This window comes from Parus major, chromosome 2 (genome assembly GCF_001522545.3).
Source record: "Parus major isolate Abel chromosome 2, Parus_major1.1, whole genome shotgun sequence".
In the NCBI taxonomy this organism is placed as follows: domain Eukaryota; kingdom Metazoa; phylum Chordata; class Aves; order Passeriformes; family Paridae; genus Parus; species Parus major.
In genome coordinates this window covers 79,366,243-79,389,200 of record NC_031769.1, presented here as the reverse complement: position 1 = coordinate 79,389,200, position 22,958 = coordinate 79,366,243, and the positions used below count along the sequence as shown (strand labels likewise).

At 38.1% G+C, this 22,958-nt stretch overlaps 1 protein-coding gene across 6 annotated transcripts in view; it reads right to left on the bottom strand.

Moving 5' to 3' along the window:
* CTNND2 (catenin delta 2) overlaps positions 1–22,958 on the bottom strand; it is a 701,753-nt gene that overhangs the window by 313,745 nt on the left and 365,050 nt on the right. For all 6 annotated transcript variants that reach the window (XM_015653580.3, XM_015653594.2, XM_015653620.2 and 3 more), the window contains 2 exons: positions 17,939–17,973; positions 17,398–17,514 (listed from right to left, as the gene is read on the bottom strand). In XM_015653580.3, the coding sequence (XP_015509066.1) occupies positions 17,398–17,514; positions 17,939–17,973 (152 nt within the window). The remainder of the gene's footprint in view (positions 1–17,397; positions 17,515–17,938; positions 17,974–22,958) is intronic.

The following is a 22,958-nucleotide window of genomic DNA, read 5'->3' as shown; positions in this document are numbered from 1 at the left end:
TGGCAGAACAGCAAAATACTAGGATACTTCCCATTACCTGCTTATACTCTTTAGCTAAAAAAAACAAATCAAACCAAAACCAACAAAGACCAAAGTGCATCAACACAGTACTTTATTTTACACTGTATTTTGATTCAGTGAACAGTCATTAATACTGACTGAGGCTTCAGTGAGAGATTACAAAAAATAGGCATCAGCACCAACAGTAGTTGAAAAGACAGGAATCTTGTTTGGGAATCAGAGCTGGTGAGTCATCAAATGTTTTCTTCCCTTCCACCTGAGGGTAAGAACTTGTCTAGTGATCACATATGTAGCAGAGTTCACCTAAATCATAGCCCATGGTGGTCATAAGTGGAAGAGTATCTCATATAAGAAAGCCAGTAGGAACCTGAGCTCCAAGAAGCTTAGCAGTGTCAGAAGATAAGCAGTTTTCTAAATGCTGAGAGACTACTTCAGTACACTAACACTGATTAGAGATGGGGGGCAATGAAGCCCATCCTGTTAAATTTGTAATATTTGTAATACTACCAGATCACAAGTGAGGTTTTAAAAACACATGATGGAGTCATAGGATTGTTAAGGCTGAAAAAGACCTCCAGGATCATCTAGTCCAACCTTTGACTGAACTAAACTACAGCACTAAGTGCCACTTCTCATTGTTTCTCGAACACTCCAGGGATGGTGACTCCACCACCTCCCTGTGAAGCTTCTTCCAATGCTTAACCACCCTCTTGAACCTCACCTGATACAGCTTGAGGGCATTTCCTCTTGTCCTGTTGATGGTTGCCTGGGAGAAGAGACCAACCTCCACCTAGCTGTAATTTCCTTTCAAGCAGTTGTAGAGAGTAATAAGGTCTCTCCTGAGCCTCCCTTTTTGCAGGCTAAACATCCCCAGCTCCCTCAGCTGCTCCTCATAAGACTTGTGCTCCAGACTCTTCACCACCTCTGCTGCACTTCTCTGGACATGCTCCAGCACCTCAATGTCTTTCTTGCATTGAGAGATCCAAAATGGAACACAGGATTAGAGATGTGCTGAGTACAGGGGGACAAGCACTGCCCTGGTTTTGCTGGCCACACAATTGCTGGTCCAGGCCATGATGCCGCTGGCCACCTGGGCACACTTCTGAATCATGTTCAGCCAGCTGTCAACCAGCACCCTAATGTCCTTTTCCACTGGCAACTTTCCAGACACTCTTCCCCCAGCCTGTAGAGCTCTTGTTGTGGCCAAGGTACAGGACCTGGCACTTCACCTTGTTGAACTTCATGCAGCTGGCTTTGGCCCATCGATCCAGCCTGTCCAGGTCCCTCTGCAGAGCCTGTCTACCGTCTAGCAAATTAACATTTCTGCCCAACTTATTGTCAACTATGAACTTGCTGAGGGTGCACTCCATCCCCTTGCCCAGATAGTTGATAAAGATATTAAATAGGACTGGCTCAAATCCTGGCCACAATTGACAGGCCACCAACTGGATGCAACATCTACCACTACTCTTTGGGTCTAGCCATTGTTCCAGTTTTTAACCCAGGAAAGGGTACACCAGTCCAAGCCATAGGCTGCCAGTTTTTCCAGGAGAATGCTGTGGGAGAGTATCAAAAGCTTTACTGAAGTCCAGGTAGATTAAATCCACAGTCTTTCCCTCATCCTCAAGGCAGATCACTTGGTCATAGAAGGAGATCAGGCTGGTGAACAGGACTTGCCTTTCCTAAACCTGTGGTGGCTGGGCCTGATCCCCTGATTGTCCAGTATGTGCCATTTGATCACATTCAGGATAATCTGTTCCATAATCTTTCCCAGCACCAAGGTTAGGCTGACAGCCCCGTAGTTCCACTTTCCAACACTTTCTTGTGGACAGGCATCACATCTGCCAAACTCCTGTTACCTGGGACCTCCTTGGTCAACCATCATGATAAATGATGATAAATGATGATAAATGATGATAAATGATGATAAATGATGGACAGTGGCTTGGTAAGCTCTTCTGCCAGCTCCCTCAGCACCCTCTGGTGAATCCCATCCTGCCCCATATAGACTTCTTAGTGTCTAAGTGGCACAATAGGTCACTCACAACTTCCTCCTGCATTGCAGGAGGTCTATTCTGCTCCCATGCCTGTCTACTAGCTCAGGGGTCTGGTTGTCCGGAGGATAACTGGCCTTTCTGACAAAGACTGAGGCAAAGAAGGCATTAAATACCTCAGCCTTTTCCTCATTCTTGGTGGCAATGTTCCCCCTCCTGCCCAAATCCAATAATGGATGGAGATTTTCCTTGGCCCTCCTTTTGATGTGTATGCATTTGTAAGACCACATTTTATTATCTTTCACAGCACTTGACAGACTGACTTCTAGCTGAGTTTTTGCCTTTCTTATTTTCTCCCTGCATGACCAAATGACATCTTTGTAGTCTTCCTGGGTTGCCTACCCCTTCTTCCCAAGTTCATAAACTCTCCTTTTCCCCCTGAGTTCCAGCAAAAGCACCCTCTTCAGCCAGGCTGGTCTTCCCCATCAGCTCATCTTTTGGCATATAGGGATGGCCTACACCTGTGTCATTAAGATTTCTTTCTTAAAGTGTGTCTAGCCTTGCTGTATCCCTTTTTCCTTAAGGACAGTTTCCCAAAGGAAATTCTGATAAGACTTAAGTAAAATCAGTATTTGTGATATATATTTAAACTACTTAAAAAAGGTTAAGGTTGCAGAAGTGTGGATTAATTCCATTACATACTCAGAGATCTTTATATCTTTTCTGTCTCACATGGCAGCACCATTGCTGTGTCACAAGGCTAAATAGTCAGATGAATGTGGGTTTCCGGTAAAGGAGGAACTTCCAAAAAGAAACAACAGAAATTGCTGTCTTGGGGATATCACTGACAATATATCCCTAGTGTCTGCCTGTCAAACATCTGAACAGTTGCTCCCATTTCCTAATCCTTAGAACACAGTATCTTAGGGAATACTTCAAACATTTTAGCTTCACAGTATCTAACAATTCAAGCAACTATAACTGTAACTATAGCAATAGTATGGTCAATCTCCAAAACAAACAAACAAAACAGATAAAAAGGCTGATTTACAAAACATGATTAATGTATTACACTACAGAGCAGAATTTTTTGTGGGACAAGTATTCAATAATACATTATCTGGTAGTTGTTCCATTATGAAGTAACTATCAGATAATGATAAGTTACATGCAGCACCAGGTTATTGCAAGATAAGGGTATGATTAATTCAGTATTCCAAATATATGAATTAATTACCTCTCAATTGGCTAAAATAATTACAGTACAAATAAAAAGAAACATATACCTAATCACCCTCCATGAAGTAATTGCATGTTACCTGAGTTTTTCCTATGAAGTAACAAACAAAAATAGCAGGCAAGTGAAAGCAGAAAGGTTTTTTCTTCTCCTTGAGATTTAAAGTCAGTCGGTTTCCCATTTGCTTCTCCAAGTAGTAAAGTCTAGCAGTACTATTGTGCTATACATCTCCATTTGGTCAGTCATCTATTACGATGCCAGTTCTAATTGACAAAGGAAATAGACCAAAACGTGCTCAAACGACCATTTAATTAGCTCCCATACCAATTATAAACAACACTTCACTCACCTTCGATCAACTGACAAAAGTAGTAATGATAAATTATAGATTAAGTGTAAATAAAGTGGCTTTAATTAGTGTAATTAATCATGTCACACATTCTTCAACCTGCTTTGCTCATTTGGATAACAGTTGAAAGAAAAACACTGGCAAAGCTCCTTTAATGTCCTATAAACATTCATTTACAGAGTTAATAGGTTGAGGTCCCTTACATCCCATTGAGAGGAACCACCTCCTAACTGTTAATATATACCTAATTAAGGATCTCAAATACCAAAAAGTCATCACTTGTTTCTTCTGCCTCCCAGGTCATTAGTTTGAGCGTAAAATATCGATTCCTAAAACCTACTTTTTTGTTAGTTCATTGAAGTGTTTGTACTTCAGTGAGCAGTTGTCAATCCCTCCTAAAGCTGAGTTGTATTTGTTGCCCAGTTTTGCAAAGGAATGGTTAATTTTAAAACAGCATAACAAGAGAGAGCTTTTGCTGGTAACCTGCTGGTGTCCTTCCACAGTATCTGACATTAGAGAAGAGATGATGATGGTTAATGACAAGGTGGACAGACCTGATCCTGGTGATACTAAATTCTTTGGCATGTAACTGGTACATCCTGTTTTCTAAGTCCTGCTCCCAGAATTAAGCTGCTCTATCTGGAAAGAGGAGTAAACTTTCCTTCTAAATCAAAAGGGTAAGGAACACTTATTTGTCTGGTTTAACCCCCTCCGTTGCACTATGTCCTATTTTTGAGGTAATCTGAAACATTCTTTGAAAAAACTCTCTCTTGCCAAGACAATTTAAGATGGTTTTGGAAAGCAGAGGAGTTGAGTGAGCAGAAAGGGAAGCCCTGCAAGTACCACAGAGGGTAGCAAGAAGCAGTGACAATGCCACATAGGTACAGACCTTCTCCATTTTCTAGTCTACAGGGAAGTTGTAAGAAATGAAAGGCAAAACTAGTAGAGGCACGGGGCAATGAAAAGTCCTTGGGAGCTAGATGACAGAACCTTGTGGCAATCATAAAAAGAAGACATTTTCTTGATTACAGACAGAAAAGGGAGAGATTAAACCAAGGCAAAACTTAAGAGCTCCAGTTGAAAGTACAACTTGTCAGCTGCAAGTGCTCAAACAAATTCTTTAGGAAAAGAAGGGTTTTCAAGGCACCTGTTAGTCTGACTTCAGAAGATAACAAGCATCTCTCCTACAACAACAGTAATAAATATGGCACCCACTCTCCTTCCAAATTTTAGACTAAAACTAGAATATGTCTAGGAAAATATTTCAACATCTAACTTGTAGGAGATATTAAATATACCACTAGCTTTATATTACAAGACAAAATGCCAAGGCGGCACTATAGCAAAGGAATTCCATACCCTAGAAATGAAGGAAGTTGAAGGGCAAAAGAAGGCAGGGGGAGGGGAGGAGGGGGGACACCAACTGCATACTTAAAATAAAGAAATAAACGGTAACATTTTAAATGCTTAATCACAAGCAGCTCTCTTGTTCTGAAACAAACACATCTCTTGAGATGAGAGGTAGCAATTCTTAAATGAATAAACTGAAAACAAAATTGTTTTACAAAAAAGGAAAGTAATTTATATGCAATGCCATGCTCTAGCAGCATTAAGAGGGCTATGTTCTACCTACAAATACAGAAAAGGGCTTTAGTCCTACTATAGAATGTTTTCTTAGGTACTGGAAAATAGGATTTGGTGGAATGAATTCACAAGTGTGGAATAAGTTCCTTTTCATCCGAGAATTCTATAAATTATATATATATGGAGAAATTACGTAAAAACTAGGCTGACACCATTATAAAGTGAACAATACAAGGATATCCCTTCTAACTCTCCTTCTGACCTAATTACTATTGGAAAGAGATGAAGAACACTTTATTTCAAGAGAAGTGAACTGGAAATAAAAACTATTTTCAATAGATGCTGATTATGTTATGCTTTTTACACAAGGTAACACTTCTGCCAATACTGCAAGAAGAAAACAGAAACATCTTCTAGGATTTGAAATAATAAATGTCTACTCCAAGGGATAGCAAAGCACCATAAACATCCACAAGAAGTAGTAGAAAAATTTAAGACTAGAAGGGGAAAAACAAACTAGGAAAAAAATAAGTTTGCATTCTACCCCAACAGTAAACATTTCTGTTTTGATTCCTGGAAGATTATTTTTAAAACCTCATGGAATAAGGTAACATAGCAAAGCTTAAGTAATCCTGATATAATAGGGTAACTTCAGTGTTAACTACTCAGATAGTGGGTATTTTGCTTTTTACACCATATCATGCATAGCATTACTCCAGACGTTTGTATGAAATGTAAAACCAGACAGATCTTCTTTCATAAGAAATACTGGGTAATGTTTGACAGCAGGAAAATCTGGAGTTCCATTACTAATGAGAGAAATTACTGAAGATGATGGAGACCAGGACTCAAATACATGCACTGAACAAGAATAATAGATCTATACATATCTAAGCTCAGAATACAGAAGCTGGCCTTGGTTTGTTTTTCTTCTGTTTGTTTGTTTTGTTTTTTTAATAGGAAATCTATCCTCAAATGAGTTTAAAACCAAGGATAACCCTACTAATGTGAGTTTTAAATTGATTCCAAGATTAAAACAAATTTTTTTTTTGGTAGAAGATTAATCATATTGTATGAAATTAGTTGCTAAACCCTGCAGATATTAAAATCAGATAGTATCTGAATAAGATAATTTTTCATTGGCCGTTAGGACAATGAGCTTTATTGGAGCAATAGATAGCTACAACACAAGAACAAGATGGGCAGCAAGGACAATAACTAAATTACATTTCTTCATTACAGAAGACACAAAGAGGAAAAATAGTATCCTCGAGCCTTTCTGGTGCTGCTTCTGTAAAACTCTGCAACACTAGGAGTAGTAGAACACTTCACTGTAACAGAAGCTTGCTCTCTATTAAAATATCACTGTGGAACCACAGGAGAGCAGTACCTGAGTGGGGCTCCTTGATGGGATTAGATATATTTGTGAATGTGACCAGAAGATAAAATTTGCATACAGGAGGAGGCACTGAATGTTGCAACACAGACAGAAAGCTCCAGCTCAGAAGGAACTGCCATGTTTCCATTTGAGAAACTGAGTTTTGGCATTAAAATTTGTTATTTTTTAATTTGTGTTTTCATTATCAATCTCCCATTTTGAAAGGAATTACTGCATTTAAAATGGTGCATGGGCTTTGTTTACAGAAAAAAAAAAAGCTAATTCAGTTAAGAACGTATTTTGCATTATTAAATCCTAATTTTTGAAGTGTTTTATACCTGTGAAAACCAGCTGCAAACATCAAGTGTTTCTAGTTACCCTCTGTGCCTAGTGCAGCTGAAAATTGCTATCAATAGTACTAAACTAATGTGTTCCCTTTTTATTACTAGGAAATAAAATCAGATGTTTATAGACATCACACAAACATGAAGCACATGGAAGCTGAATGCATTATCAGAAAAAATACAAACCCAGAAACAGACAAATCTCCTCTGATACACCTAAATTAGACTGCTGAAAAAAAAAGTGCCCAACAGCTTCTAATTATAAAAGCTTATAAAACCCCTCACAGATATATGGATCTAATACAAAAGACATCAGCAGATCTATTACACTATTATGTTGTTCTGTGAACTTAACTACTAGCACAGAACAAGTTTCCTCTTCTCATGCAAAGTAGAACTCCATTTTTTCCAGACGTTTGACAGGCTTAAATCCCAAATCTTTTCTGTCCACAAAAGAAAATTACTATTTGGTCTCTGAGGTGAGCCAGCTCAGAATGTGTTTAGAGCTGCCTCAGAAGTCAATTAAAAAGTAAGTTAAAAAGGTCAAAATTTTATTACAATATTTTTAATCTGCCAAAACTTCCTCTGCCATAAACCAGAAAGCAATCTGCTTTCTTTCTCTGTGTCCACATAAATGTGCACCACTCTCTGCTCTCACTCTGTCCTGAGAAAATGCATTTCTCCATTTTTAAGGCCAAAATGGAATAAATGGAAGCAGCTCCCTAACCTGCATTACCACAGAAGTCACAAAAATCTTACTTGATTGAAAACTCTGGAAACTGCATGTAGCACAACAGAAATCAAATCCAAATGCATAGCTGCCAAAATTTTCTCTTCCACATACATCATTTTAACAGAAGGCTAACAAGCCAACTGCCTCTTTTTCCAGGGTTGCATCTCCGCAATGGTTATGCTCACAAGCTGGCATCAGCAGATCCCAGAATGATGTGGCTCTTGGCATTCCTGACTCTGCCGAGTGTGCAGGCACTGGCATTGCCACTGAGGCAGGAGTAGGGTGAGGTTTATCAGTTTGTTGTGGGGATGTGGGTGCATTTATTTCCTGGCCCGTACTACAGGCACAATATTTACTGATGTTCTTTTGTGCTGCAGGTTCAGATGCCAAAAGCCTTTCTTTGTTCTGCTCCTACAGATGCTACTATAAGTCACTGTCATTTCCTAATGAGTTTCAGTAGCTGCTTCCTGCAGTGGATGAGGGAACACCCACCTGGTTGCCTGTAAAGGATTTGTGTTTGACACAGACTAAGCATTACAAACTGATCATTACCTCCTATCCATCTTTGATGTTGCTACTAATTGTTACTGCGGTTCTGGTTTGACTCTCATCTTTCCATTTCCCACCTCCATGTATGTTTTACCTGCTGCTACTGCTCTTTTTTCTTTCTATTTTTTTTTAACAGTACTAATGCTAGATTGTGAGGGATTGTTTTCCTTAGGCAGGGATTTGAAATCTGTTGCACAGCATTAAATGGCACTAGATACCAAAATCAGATAATCATAGGACAAGTTCAGAGATATGAAGTAATACTGTGATATCAGTATGGAATTTATATATAAAAACATGTTTCATCTTGCAGATGTAAGTAAACTCCAAGAAATCCAAAAAATGTTACAAGTCACAGCACACTGAAAGAAAAATTCAGCCTACAGGCTGCTGTGCAGAAATTGAGGGAAATTAGAAATTCCTTAGTTGCAATGTTCTCATAGTGTTATCTCTGGACTCCCAACATGACACAACAGTGCACAATCTGTGTTTGCTTCTAGATAATGGGAAGGCATGTGAAAAGTCAGGATAGCAAGGTCACTTATATGCAGGAAAATGCATGTGGGTTTTGGGGGGGGTTTTGATGGACTTTTTTTTTCCTTTGAGGATGAATGATCATCTGTTTTGGGGACAAGCACTGAGGTTTTATTGCATGCCATGTGAAAAATAAAAGATAAAGGAAGAAGATAAAAGAAAAGATAGGAATTGAAACAAGAAAGGATGCAAAAGACAAGGTTGTGGTAGGACAGAAATGGGTGGTTTAGGGAAAGATGGGGAACTAAGAAAAGGCAAGAGAGCATAGGAAGGGAGAAGGCAGGATATTAAGATGGTGTGAGTGTCTCCACCTGGAGAACTTCCAAGGAAATTGCAAGAGGCAGCCTGCAGAAGTTTAGGTCTAGTAATATGGGCATGTACTGGGCCATCAGTTTTGAACAGCACTTCTGCCAGTGGCTTCTAGTGCTTTCCCCCTAGAAGCCTATAAACTCACCCAGGCACCTACCAGTGGGTTGCATTGTGAGGGGCTGCAGAAGAATTGAGATGATTGAAGCCCACAGCAACTTCTATGCCACCCCTGAGGAAACCAGGGAAAGCATGAACTGCTTACCTGAACACTGGTGGTTCATTCAGCTTTCACCATGTTTCCTGCTTACAAAAACCACACATGAACTTGAAGATAGGCAGCAATGCAAAGAGTAACAAGATCAGCTGGACCTGAGTCCATCCTGAAGTGGATACCAAAGTCTTTCAGGAATCCTAATGGTGAAAACCCATATGCTCCTAAGTTTGGTCTCTTGCCTGCATACGGGAAGAGGCCAAAAAGGTAAACTTCATTCATGCTCTTTTAAAGTAAGAACACTGACATGAATTGCATGTAATTTGTCAGCAACAAAGATGTGTCTGTTACACCATCCTGATACCCAAAAGGGCAGAGGTGATGGAGTACTGCATGACAGTGTTTGAGCTACAGCTCTTCTTCTGGTGCTATTCTCGATGCCTTTGAGCTTTGACTGTGACAGAATGAAAACAATAGATTCTAAGCTTAGGATGTTTAGTGCTGATTTCCTGAGGCAGCACTGGCTATAAACATTGATGCTGAGATGTAAGAGCTGGCTCTCAGCAGCACTAGAGCTGTCTTTGTTTTATCAAATCCTAATGTCTTAGTCGGGTAGCTTCTACAGAAACTTTTCATGGTCAGCTATTTTGTAAGGACGTTCATCTCCTGCTGAGAATTGCCCCTTGGAAGCAGGTTTCTGTTTGTGATCAGGCATTGGCTGTTACAATGTTAAATGACTTAACAGTTATTTCATGCTCACACTTAGGGTGAGTAGGGCCAGAAAGGGGAGATGAGTAAAGGAAACAACATCTTATCCCCATTTCTAAGAAATCTACATATTTAACAGCTATGTCAAAAGACTGAATTTGACTCACAGCTGAGACACAGCTTTCTCTGTGAGAACATACAATGAGCTGTGAAATCACCCTTTGAAAAGCACTGTCCCCCCTTTCAGAGATTTACTCCATTACAAAGTTGACTTTAAAACCCCAAAGTTTCAAAGTGAAGATTGGCCAAAGGCTTGTTTTAGAAGAGATGAATGGAATAAAGAGAGGCAGCCAAAATGTCCAACCATATTTACCCTAAATATATTACAATACTAACAAAAGTTTCTGCAATAAATCAAAATTTCCTCAGACTTCATACTCTGGGAAGTTTATCTGGAGCTATGTATTGTTGAGTCAGACACTGCCAGGTTTGCATTAATGCAGCAGACAGAAAGATAGTGTACCCTTGTTATGCACTTATGCTACTTCTACTCTAAAGATTCTGATCCTGAAATGGAGGAGGGGCATGCACACTTCCTAGAGGTTTTCCAGCTTGGAAATGTACTCAAAGAGCACATGATTTTATTAATGTGTATGTTTACAAGGAGATCCCACAAGAACACCTCCTTTGTGTGCACACAAAATGAATAACTGGATCACCCTGGCTCTATCTCAGCAGATAATGAAATGGAAATAACTTCATCTATCAAGAAACTGTGAGGTCCACTGTTGCCAAATTTCATCACATTGAGCATGTCCATCCATCTGACAGGTGGCAATTTCACAAAGCAAGAGCTATGGGATGGAATACACATAAATGCACATTCTTTACACATTCATTGTGTAAATGCCTTTTTGTTTCAATCCATTTTCAGTATCTATAATAAAAGCAGTTGATACAGGCTGAAAATCATACAGGTTGAACAAGGAGTGCTTTTTTCAAGCTGGGACATATGCTTTTCCACTGGGTGAGGAAGATCCCTCTTATTACAAAAAATTGCTGAAACAAAAATGAATTAAGAGAATAAAGTAAGAGTATAGCCTAACTTCCCAGCCACATAATTAACCAGAGGTTTTAAGTGAAATTCTCATCTGTCTAATGCAACATCTATATATAATTTCATGTGGTAAAATGTTCTTGTAACATAGTTCATTCTTCAGAGGGAAAAACCCCAGCATCTAAATGAGACTGCTACATATTTGTGCTGCATTTGGGGCAAATAGTATCAAATGACTAAAAGAGTTAATATATTGTGAGATTAAGACCAGAGTGGTAAACCATGCTCTTTCTTCCCTAGAAAAACTTGGACATCCTTAATTGCCTGCATTTCTGTCAATATGTAGCATCTGTGAAGCACATTATGAAATGGCTTTAGCCAAGAAGATAGTATTATTAAATCTACATTGTATTTATTCCTTTATCAGTGCTCTGGATTCTGCAATTAATCCAGAGCACCAGGACAATAGGGTCACAGACATAAATAAAAATATGTATCCAGAAAATGTGGGAAAAAAAAATTCATCTGGAGTACTGGCAGTGTTGTGTGGGAAAAATTGTAATCGTCATAGAAACTTAAAATCTAAAATCTGAAATTAACTGAAATTAAAAATGAGCATTTAAAAATTATCAAGACAATTGGGAGAACTATTCAGAAAGTTTTCTGATCCATGTCAACAAGAGATCTGTTCCTACAGTCTGTGCTGTCAATTTAGAGAGCAAACAAGGGAAGTTGCCACATGAAGTGATGAAGCAAGTAAAAAAGAGTGAAATTACTCTGTTTCAGTTAGAAACATAAACACTGAGAGCTCTTGTAAATCTGCCCTGTAATCCTTCAAAAACTGGTTTTATGGTCATTTTGTGGAAGCTGAACCAAAAGAAAAAGTGTGGAAGATTTAATAGATATCTTAAATTAAAATTAGAGACTTCTGTATTAGCAGACATTTGAGCCTGTGGTTTAAGTTAGGGAGAAAGTGTTAACGGATTTTTTCAGTAATGTTAGAAGTCTTCTAACCCTCTTCTTGCTAAGAAGGTAAAACCACTGCCTGTGTCCACCACTGTAGACTGTAAGGATGCAGCATATTCTCTAAAGACTCAGTGAGCTTCAGCTAATTATCTCAGAAGTGGTTTTGATGTCAGTGTTATGTCAATCCTCAAAAGTGGCTTGCTGATGACTCACAGGAATAGGGGGACAGAGAAACTAATAGAAGGGAAAGAAATATAGAACCAGCTTTTCCTCTTGTTCCACTTTTACATTACACTACTGATCTGTAAACTGCAAATTTACAAATATCATCAGGAAAAGGTAGTTTGGTCTTAACAACTGCTTAGAGGACTCCAGTTTCTCTGTCACAGCAGATGGACATCTTGGGCCTCAAGCAGTTCATCAGGACCTTTCCCACTTACCTGCAGGCCAGACTGCAACCTTATCAAACCTTAATGACAAATGTCCACAGCAAGAAATCTTCTTAACTCAGATACCTATATATTTATGTTTACTCTCCCTTCCATGCAGCTTTCCACCTTTTCAATTGTTCTTACATATAATGTGAGTGGAAAAATGGGAAAAAAAAAAAAAAAACAACAAAAAAGGAGATGCATTGATAAGGTAGTAAAAGGAATGGATCTGAAGTAGTTGTGTGATTTTGAGACAGTGATGCAGTGATGGAAAGGGGAGGAAATAATGTCTTGCTTCTTTTATCCCACTTTTTTCCAAGATTTCTAATCAGAAATACTAATTTTTTTGTGTCCAGAGTGCATACTCAGCCCTCACAAAATTTATTTTCACATGCTTTTCCTCACTAAATTAAACCATTCTGCCATGAAAATACCTTTCCTGAGCTACATTTACTGTTCAGTACTGCTGTGTCTCCTGAAACATCCCTAATGTTATCTGTGTCCTAAACTAAATTTTGTTCCCCTGCATGTTTCCTCACCCAGTGATTTCAGGTCCCGCACTTACTGTGCATTCTCATCCCTCTTCCATGACTCGTTTCCAGTGTCTTATATGTGATCACATTGGTTCTCACATGTCTGGTCTTTTCCCTGACCCTATTTAAGGTGACAGTTACTTATCTTCATTTGTGCAAAAGTAGTATTTTTGAGTTCCCATTAGAAAAAGGTAATGGTGGAAGGAAGAAATATTTCCAGAGAGGAGCAGCCAGGCAAGCTGGGTGTTACAGCAATGTAGAGCAGGGAGGAGGACTGATTGAGTGCCCTCAGGGTGACCCAGAGGGTCCAGGTTGGTCCCTGTAGCTAATGGCTACTGACACTAAAGCAGCAGCCTGTATGTGCCCTCCCTTGGGGACGGAGGGGATGTGTGTACCACTGTTGTTGTTCTGCTGATGATCCCCAGGAACACTCAGGACAGGCTGAACGCCCCTCTGAGGCCACAAAACAATGCTATGTTTGATGCAAATTAGAGTGACATAGTTTTGACAGATCTAGCACTACACAGAGATAACAAGAAATCACTGCAGTATGGGAAACTGGACCATGGAGATGCAGGCTTGGGTCTCTACTGAGGTGCAACTTCTTGCATAATTCTGGAAGTTTGCTGACTTTTTGTCTGTTGGTTGTACCTGGAAGCACACAGTTTGAGGAAGACAACTTACAAGTTGGGACAGAAGAAAGAGGTGAGCAACAGTGCAGGGGTTCCTCTAAGTTGCATATAACCTTGTCTCATGGTCAGCTCCACCACAGGAAGCTTGCAGCACTTATGAATCTGCCTGTCTGATAATAATTATTTTAAAACCAGTGATCACTCTGCTTTAATTTAACCAAATTAATAAGTTTTATATACTTACGTGTCTTTTTACATTTGCTGATTCACACTCAGTGAAGATAATTAGCAAGCATGTCTATTAGCAATACAGAGCGCCTCCTGTGTAAGCCCTTTCATGTGACTTGTCCTATTTGCCTTTTTTTCATGGGTTTTATTTGCTACTAAAGGAATACCACATGTGATGTTTGGAATTTAGAGTATTATAACAGCTGATAGCTATGTGATTACTTCTTAAAACTAAGTCTGAGAAAATCAGAGTGCATGAAACCAAATTGTAAAGATTCTGAGTAGAGACACACTAATCCTCTACAAAGGCAGGGCTACTGATAGATTAAGTCATTAGACTAGATGCACACCCTTCAGAAAAGGAAACTGTGGTCACATCACTAGGCAGGCTTTCATAAGATTTTAAAAAATCTGCTTCAAATGCATGGCAGGTGGGAAATGCTCTCCTCAGACTCAGTCTTGTTACTTAAAATACAGCTTTGCAGTCAAACTGCAGAGAAGTAAACATAACTAAAATTGTCAAATTGGGAGCTCAAAAGTTAGAAAATGTCAGACTAAGTTTCCTTTTCTGAGTCATCACTCTTCCCCTCCCCTCCTTCCTTGCCTTATGGCCAGTGCACACAATGCAAAATGGTTCTGTGTTTTTGACTGCATCACATCAGGTCTCCATTGAAAAATGTTCAATACAAAGAAAACAAAAAATAGCAATCTCGTGGATAAATCTACAGCAGTCAACATTTACTTCAGATACATCACAAATGGTGATTTTTGGAATACCTGTAAAGTAAGACATTTATATAGATCTCATTTCCCATTTTGAGATTGAAAGGATTAAGAACTGAAGTGTGTAGGAAACACAAATACTGTATTTGAGACATTTCAGAGTGGGCTTTAAACTTCCTTTTTGTCTCATGCTTCAAATATTTAAGACTGTTCCCCCACAGTGTTCTGTTACAACTGTTTGTTCTCAGCACACCTAACTGGGAGCACCTAAAACTATGTAACAGTAGAAAATATTTTGAATTATTTCACCACTATAACATGAAAACTTTATGATGCAAAGGAGGGACACAATAAAATAATAAGTAAATATGAGACTTTTGTTTTCATTGTGTGTATGTGTTCTACTGATTGCTTACAGAAGTCAGAAACACTCTCCCCTCTAGTGTGACGTTGCAATTTGAGCCTCAGCTTGGGTAAATGAGGCATGGATAGAAAATGTAGAAAATAGGGCATGATAATATTTTTTTTCTAAAGCATTCATAAGAAATTCAAATTAAGCTGTACAGACAATTTTAACTTTTGTACTTTTGACTTTTAAAACACAGTAACAGTTTACCTGTTTGATGTGTTTGTAACATTTTACTTGAAATTCAAAAAAAGACCCCCAAACCAGAAAAACAATCCAGTATATGACATCCTAATTGCATTTATGAGTGATTAGCAGAGCTGCAACTGTTAGCTTTGGCATATAGATATGATTCCTAATTAAACCCATAAATGGCAAATAGCAATCTAGTTTTATTACAAGCTGAGCTCAGAGCAGAGGAATAAGGGCACTGACAAAATGCTTTACAAATATTTCCTGACTATGCAGAAGATAAAGCTTGCAGCCATGGGGGAAGCCTGCTCCCTTGTGAGCACATGAACCTGCCTGTTCTCTCCAAACCTGTTTCTTAGGGACAGCTACTGTCCTGTCCATAGTGATAACACCTTTCCTTTTCTTGGCTGTCATTCCCAACACTGCATTGTTTCCTCTCTTTGCACCTAACTCTTGCTCCCACAAACAAATCATCCAGCCAAGCAAACTCAGCTTTCAATATTCTGTTGACTTCTGGCTTCAACAAATCTTGGTTCCTCTCCTGATGATCCTCTACAAATCCATCTCTATTGTTCCTCCTCTCCATCACTGTTTCCCATTTGCCCATGTTCTTTATTCTTTTTTCTATCTACCTGCATTCCTATTTGTGTTTTAGCTTATCATGATACTCCCCAGAAATTTCTTTAGTATTAGTTTTCTTCACGTCCACAGAATTCATTCCAAGTACTATCTTCATCTTTCTCTACCATTTTTTCCAGTTTCCATCTCTTAAGCCAGTTTCTGGCAGTTTTCCATACAAGTTGCCCCCACTCTGCTCTCAGTCTCCTCTATTGCCATCTACCCAGTTTCATTTTTCTATCATAGAATCACATTTTGAAGGCAATCCTTATAATGCTAATATGTTTTGTTTGTCCTCACCCCCAAATGAAGAAAAAAACCAAGGGCTTACATTGTTTCATCATGTTTTCCTCAGTTTGTTCAGATCAAGCAACATTTTAACAGATGTCAATGATACATAGACTGTGTTCAGATTAAGCAAAACCATTAAAAAAGTGTTAGTGACACTGTTGGCCCAGAAATCTTGTGCACATGAAAAATGAAAAATTTTCTGTTGTCCCAGGATTGTCAGTTTGAACTTGACAGCAAACCTTGGTTTAAAATAATGAAAAATATTCTGACAAATTAAAATTCTGCATCCAATGTGCAATGTCTTTCTTTTGTCACCTGATGACCACATTGCAGGTGATGTCTTCTCATGCTTTGCAGAAGGTGGCTGTCACAATACATCAGCCTTTTCAGATGAAGGAGAGATTATCCCCTTTGATATATCAAGAAAGCTGAATTTGGGCAGCCACCTCCAAAGATATGATTCAGTCAGAAGGTACTGGGAAGCAGGGATCAACTGAGCAAAAATGAATGCTAACAAAAAAAAAAAAAAAAAAAAAAAAAAAAAAAAAAAAAAAAAAAAAAAAAAAAGTCAAGCCAGTGTCAGGAGCTGCAGTGGCAGGGAAGTGAAAGTGGGTATATATTGTGGCAGATGGAGGCAGAATATGAGATAGGAGCCTGAGGAAAAAGAAAGGTAACTAGGGAATTAACCTGCTTTTTCATCATCTAATGCTACCTCTGATAACAGACCAGTTAACATGCTGGAAAGAAGTCTCAGTGTGACTCATGAGCGCAACTGTTGGTAGACATCTGCTCTACAAACACATTGAGTAGCATGTCTTTTGTCTTGTTCACTTTTGCTGTTGTTTAGCCTTGATTCACTTCCCCAGTGGCTCGTTTTAGCCAACAATCCATGCACTTACTGCACAGTTTTCCACACAGAATGGCTGGTAAGTGACCAGTGAGCCAACCTTGGAAAAAAAAAAGACCACCTTTCTTGCTACAGCTGACGTTCTCTGCATCATCTTTAAGTTCACTTATTTCTGTCTGTGTATCCAGAAGAAATTTTTGGTTGTAAGGAGTTACCAGCTACCTGGCCAAGTGGTTACAATTATACATCAGACTTCCTCACAGCCACCCACTATTTTCATTTTATTACCTCTGCATAGTGAAAAATTGCTGTTTGAATGTTGTTTTTATGGTAGTGATGCTGAAGTTTTGTAACATGACCTTATAGTATAGTACAGCAACATTGCAATTAGAAAATATTTTCCTTTAAATATTTTTCATGCACTTGTTTTTCCCCAAAAAAACTAGCAGCACTTAAATACATACATTCAGTTTTAAAGCATGAAATTCTTGGGTTCTACAAAATTTATCTCTAGCAACTTACTTTCACCGGCTGAATAGTCCTGTGGATCGAGTATCCCTGATTCCTGCAGTGATCTAATACAGGAGTCCACCAGCTCCAGACCAGTAGTGAGCTCATCTTCTATATCCTTCTGACCATCTGTAATTAAATTAACAACATAAAAACATAAAAGAAGGGCAAAAAGGTTAAGCTATATACAAGACAAAAGCTAAAACCAGTTATATGTGACTAAGCAGTCACAGCTTATAAGGGAATTGGATTAATAAAAGCAAATTTAGGTCTAGTAGCCACAGACATATTTAGCAATGCCCCCCTCTCAAAACTCTACATTAGTTTCAGTGTATTTTTTGTCAACCCTAACAACCACCTAACAACTTTTTTTCCAAATCTTGTCACTTTTTAAGTAGAGTTTTCACACACTACCAATGAGAAAAAACACACAAAAACCCCAACAAAAACCTCCACATACATCAGTATGGTTTTCCCCTACATCTTCTTTAGGTAAAAATGATCCTTCTAGGAGAGAATATAAGTAATACATACATGTAGATAAGTACATTACCTTGTGTTTGCCAGTGAAACTGCTCTTCTGCTGAACTGGAAAGAGAAAGAAAAAAAACCAATAATTTTAAATTAAATTGTTCTGTAGTGTACCATGAATATTCAGACACAAATTTATTCTGAAGGAACTGATTTAAGAGAAGAACACACTTATTAATAAAAAACATATTTAGAATACATGATTTTATATATATATATTAATTAATGACTTGTACAGCATTCACTCAGCTGGAGGGAAGCAGCTTTATTTCTTTATTAAGTAATTTGAATCATACATGTACAAATTGGACCCTTGGGCTTGATAAACAAACAATACTTTCAAAGCAAAAACATCAGCATTCTACTTTTCTGGATCCTTCCATTTGTCTGATACTCCATGTTTATTGAGAAAATTATAAATTGCTTTCTCAAGTGAATAGTTATATGTGATTTCTGAAAGAAATTATGAGTATGATTCCTGGTTCTACTGATCAATATGTGCATTTTTATATTATTCAAATGTGCGGCTAAATTAATTCAATTGGCCTACAAAGAAGAGTAAATTTAGATGTGTTTGTGCTTCTTTGTGCAAGCACTTAAGCAACAGAAGGTCTTAATTTTAAAATAATGAACATGCATATCAGAGGATTGGTTAGGTAGGGTATTTTTTTTCAATAAAATGAAAGATACATTCAAATGGATGATAAAATGAATTGGATATTCAGTTAGGCAATGACTACACTTTCTTCCAAGGTATGTTCTGTTTATGCTTCAATACAGGCTTTTGTCACATTACAAGAATACAGAAAGGATTGCAGTTACTCAGTATTAAACATTCTTTTGATAACAGTGAACTGATTATTACACTCATGACTCATGAAAGATTTTTCTGGACACTTTTATAAGATTCTTATAGGGGAGAGGAACATTATCTGTTGCATCCATAAGTTAAAAAAAAAAACAAAGACTGAAATTATTTTACCTTTTCAAAAAATTATATTTATTTCTTTATTTCTTTGTTTATTTTCTGATGTTGAGACTAAATGCTTTTTTCGATGAGTAAATGGATTTAAATCTCTAATTTTTTTCCCTTTTCCCAGAAGATGCTGGATCACTTATGAATATGTCAGAATACCTGCTACTATCTATGTTCTGAACAATAGTAATGTAAATGAAATTAAATGCTTCCTTGTGGATGTCTATTTTTATAGTAAAGAATTTGTGTCAATATTTACTATATTTGATAGTGTTTTTAAAAAAAGTCATCTAATTTACATAAAAATAGTTCTAAAAGGACTTTTAATTTCTACCTGGCATCAAATCTTAACCTGGCAAGTTCAAACCTATACACCATCATAAATTTCCTAATATCTATGATCTGCGGTTTATATTGACTGACTCTACTGAGAGGTCATAGATTAAGCCAGCCCTTTGATGAGACAGTGAACTAAAATTCTTGTACTCAAGTCCACTGAAATTAACAATATTGAAGATAAATGTTAACAGAGTCCTCGGACAAACAATAATAACTGCAAACTGCAGGGATAGTGACTCTTTTTGAAGTTACACTTTTCCGAATTTTATATTCCTTTTGTCTAATTTTCAGATTTACTAAATAATTGCAGCTTCATCTGACACACTGGGATTTGAGAGCATTCTTCCTTTCTGTAATTAGCACAATTCATAATAATCAATGTACTGCTTTCCACTTTAGAATCCATCTTCCAGTAACCAGATTTCTGTGTAATAGGTATCACCACACCAGCCAGAAAGAAATGCACTATCCTGGGTGGCATTCTTGATGACAGAATGAATTACTAGGTTGCTGGCAAGAACACAATGATGTAAAAACCTATGCCACTTCATCCAAATAAGTTAAAAAAGAAAATCAAGTCATGCATAAAGAGTGAACCACTTCCAGGAATTCTAGCTTAGCCCTTTTTAAGTAGCAAACTTGTACAAAATGTAACAAAGTTCATTCTGTTCAATGAATCACTTGTGGTTGATTCATAGTAATCCCCAGTATCACTTGTCTGACTTACACAGAAACACTGTATCGTATCCATATTAATCTCAGGATCACAATGAATTTTCACTACATTTTGACTTTTCCAATTTTAGTCACACTTCTCCTCATCACTACTGTAATGGTCTTTCAATAAATAATGTAGCTCTTAGAGTCATGATAGCAGACCAACCATGAGAATTTTTATCCTAATTCTACCTTCTTATACAACATGTAGAACATGAACCAGGCTGCACAGGGCAGTGGTGAGTCCCCATCCTTAAAAGTATTTAAGAGATGAGTAGACATGTTCTGGGGACATGGTTTGGTGGTGGACTTGTCAGTGCTGGGTTAATGCTTGGACTATATGGTCATAAAGGTCTTTTCCAATTTAAAATATTCTTTGATTCTCTATTAAAGTTGTATTTGCTCCTACAAAGATATCAGTATATTCTGGTATAGAAAGAGTGCTGTTTTCCTTAGTTAAATTCATGATCTTTAGCTTGTTGGATATTGACGCTACCATTTCTTGGTTGCAAACCAATGCCAGAGTCTCGCAAACAAACTTTTAAAGGGTTTCCCTAGAAAATAGTTTTAATATAGATGCTCTTTATTTTTCCTTTTTTTCCCCTTTTTTAAACTGAGCTTCCCCTGCTTTTGGCCTGGAAAGGATTCCTGACTGAAGCAACCTGACCTCTTTGTGCAGGAAGCCTTTAGGTTGTCACACGACTGTGCCAAATCTGCTTGAGTGAATAAAACAGCATACTTTTTTGTCCTTTTCTTTCAGGTGCTTCCCAGTTTCACAAGAGATCAGTACAATTTACTGTATAGTTAAATCAAATACATGAAAAGACAAAAAAACTAATAATTAACAGAAGTATTGTCCTTATAAATTTTTCAGCAAGTTCAGCAAAATGTATTCTTGCTTTATAATATTTTTCTGAAGAAAAATGCATTAGCAACCACTTTTCTGCATATTCCTATGCCTCATTATATATGTCTGCTAATATTAGTATCTTTGACTGAGGAAGATGTGCAATAAAATTCTTTATCAAGTTGTTCTGAACTATAATAACCTGAGCCCACCTTAAGAGTTTGAGGTAGGGATTTTAAACAGAACTACATTAGTACAACATTAGAAGTTGTAGCATAAAATATGACTGAGCTGAGAACTCAAGCAGATAGGATTACTACCTCCCTTAACCCAAACTCAGAAGAATAACTGTGATATATTTATTCTTCTTTTATTTGTGGTAGTCATTGCATCTGTATATACTTCAAATGTTCTAGTTACAAATAAGACTACTGTTCTACTTAATTCTACCTGACTTACAGAAAGAATCCTCCATCACTATTCAACTATGCAAAACTTGATTCTTCTATGGTCATATTGTCTTTGGAAAATTCAATGTATTGAAGGAAGATTGCAAGGAATCTGAATAACTTAATGAGAAGGTAATGCTAAAACCCAAATGAATGAATAAAACACTTGACTAAACAAAAGAAGAATACTGTTATATGTTTAGTTTTTGATGTTAATGTTTAAGCTAATGAACCTATATTCTGTAAGGATGCACTACATTGTGCTTAAAGCTTTACCTTTGATAACTATCTAGGAAAGAAGATATTTCAGTAAAAAATGTTTTACCTCCCTAGGCAAGAATAAGCAAAGTAAATACCTATAGAAAGGTCATCTTGATTCCAGCTGAACTCACATGTTCCCATTTCTGCATATATGTCACAAAAGCACCAAAGGAGTGAGAACCCTCTGTGTGTGACTATGGGGAGGGCAAAAGGCAAATGTGCACAACATGCTGCAGGGAGCTCATTTTGGGGAGCATCACTTGGGGACCTCTACCTATCTCTGAACAGCAAGGAAATAGCTAAAGCACAAAGCATTGCAAAAATGCAGATTTTCTACAACCAGCTGAGGATGTCTGACTACTACCAGCAGCTCTGTATATCAAGTTTATCCCTTTTCAAGCAGAAATAGAAACATCACAGACTGACCTACAGTTTGCCTATAAACAAGCAACATACCAGGCCTTAGGGAGCCTTCATTTTTTCCTGTACCTCAAGTCAAGTTAAACAAGAAGTGTGTGCCCCTTCCTGATGGACTTGATAGGAATCCACCATGTTAAGATGGACTCTGTAGACAGCCAACACCTGCATAACAAGGTGAATTACAGAAGACCATGAAATGCCTCTCCCAGCAATTTATGGGAGTCAAAAGCAGTTCTGGTGGTATAGAAGTGAATGCTTGGACAACATTCACCAGCCATATTCCTATAAAAGCAACCAAAGTCCTCAAGGGAGGTAACCCATAAGTGGGGAATGCTACTGAGTACTTTGGCAGAAGAAAAGCTGCCTAAGACATCCTCAGATTGTGTTGCTATTAGGCCCTGTACAAACACCCAAAGATTCACTTCCAAAGCAGGTGCTGGTAAGCAGCAAGGGCACCTTGGACTCAGCTGAACTCCTAAAAGATGGATGTGTGCCTGTGGCACTGGCATCAGGGACAAAGGTAGGCAAAGCCCAGCCCAAGACACATTTTGCACACTACCTGGACGCAGCAATACTTGCAACATCACTTGGGTTTCGTTTTAGACATTACATGGCCTAATGTGACCTGGCCCACTTCAGAGGAATGCCTTGATAGGTTCAGAACCATTCAGTGCAAGAAGGAGCTTCACTGCCCTGTAAACACTTCCCCCCAATAGTATTTATTATGCAGCCTGCAGAAATTAATCACTTTTATCCCATGCACCAAGATACATCTGTGCACATGCACAGCAGGCCAAAGCATTTGGTTATTCATTGCCTTGCTGCTCTCCATAGCAATGAAACTCACTTCTTGCTGGGAAGGGAGGTAGGTTTTCTTTCATTCACTGTTTCTGGCACACTCCTTGCTTTACCACTGAGCCTGCATACAGGCTGCCAGGGCAAATTCACACTTTTGTATTCCCCTAATTATTCAAGAAATGTTTGTGTGTCTCTCCTTTGTGTGAAGTCATTCAGTTTACAGTCATCACTCACT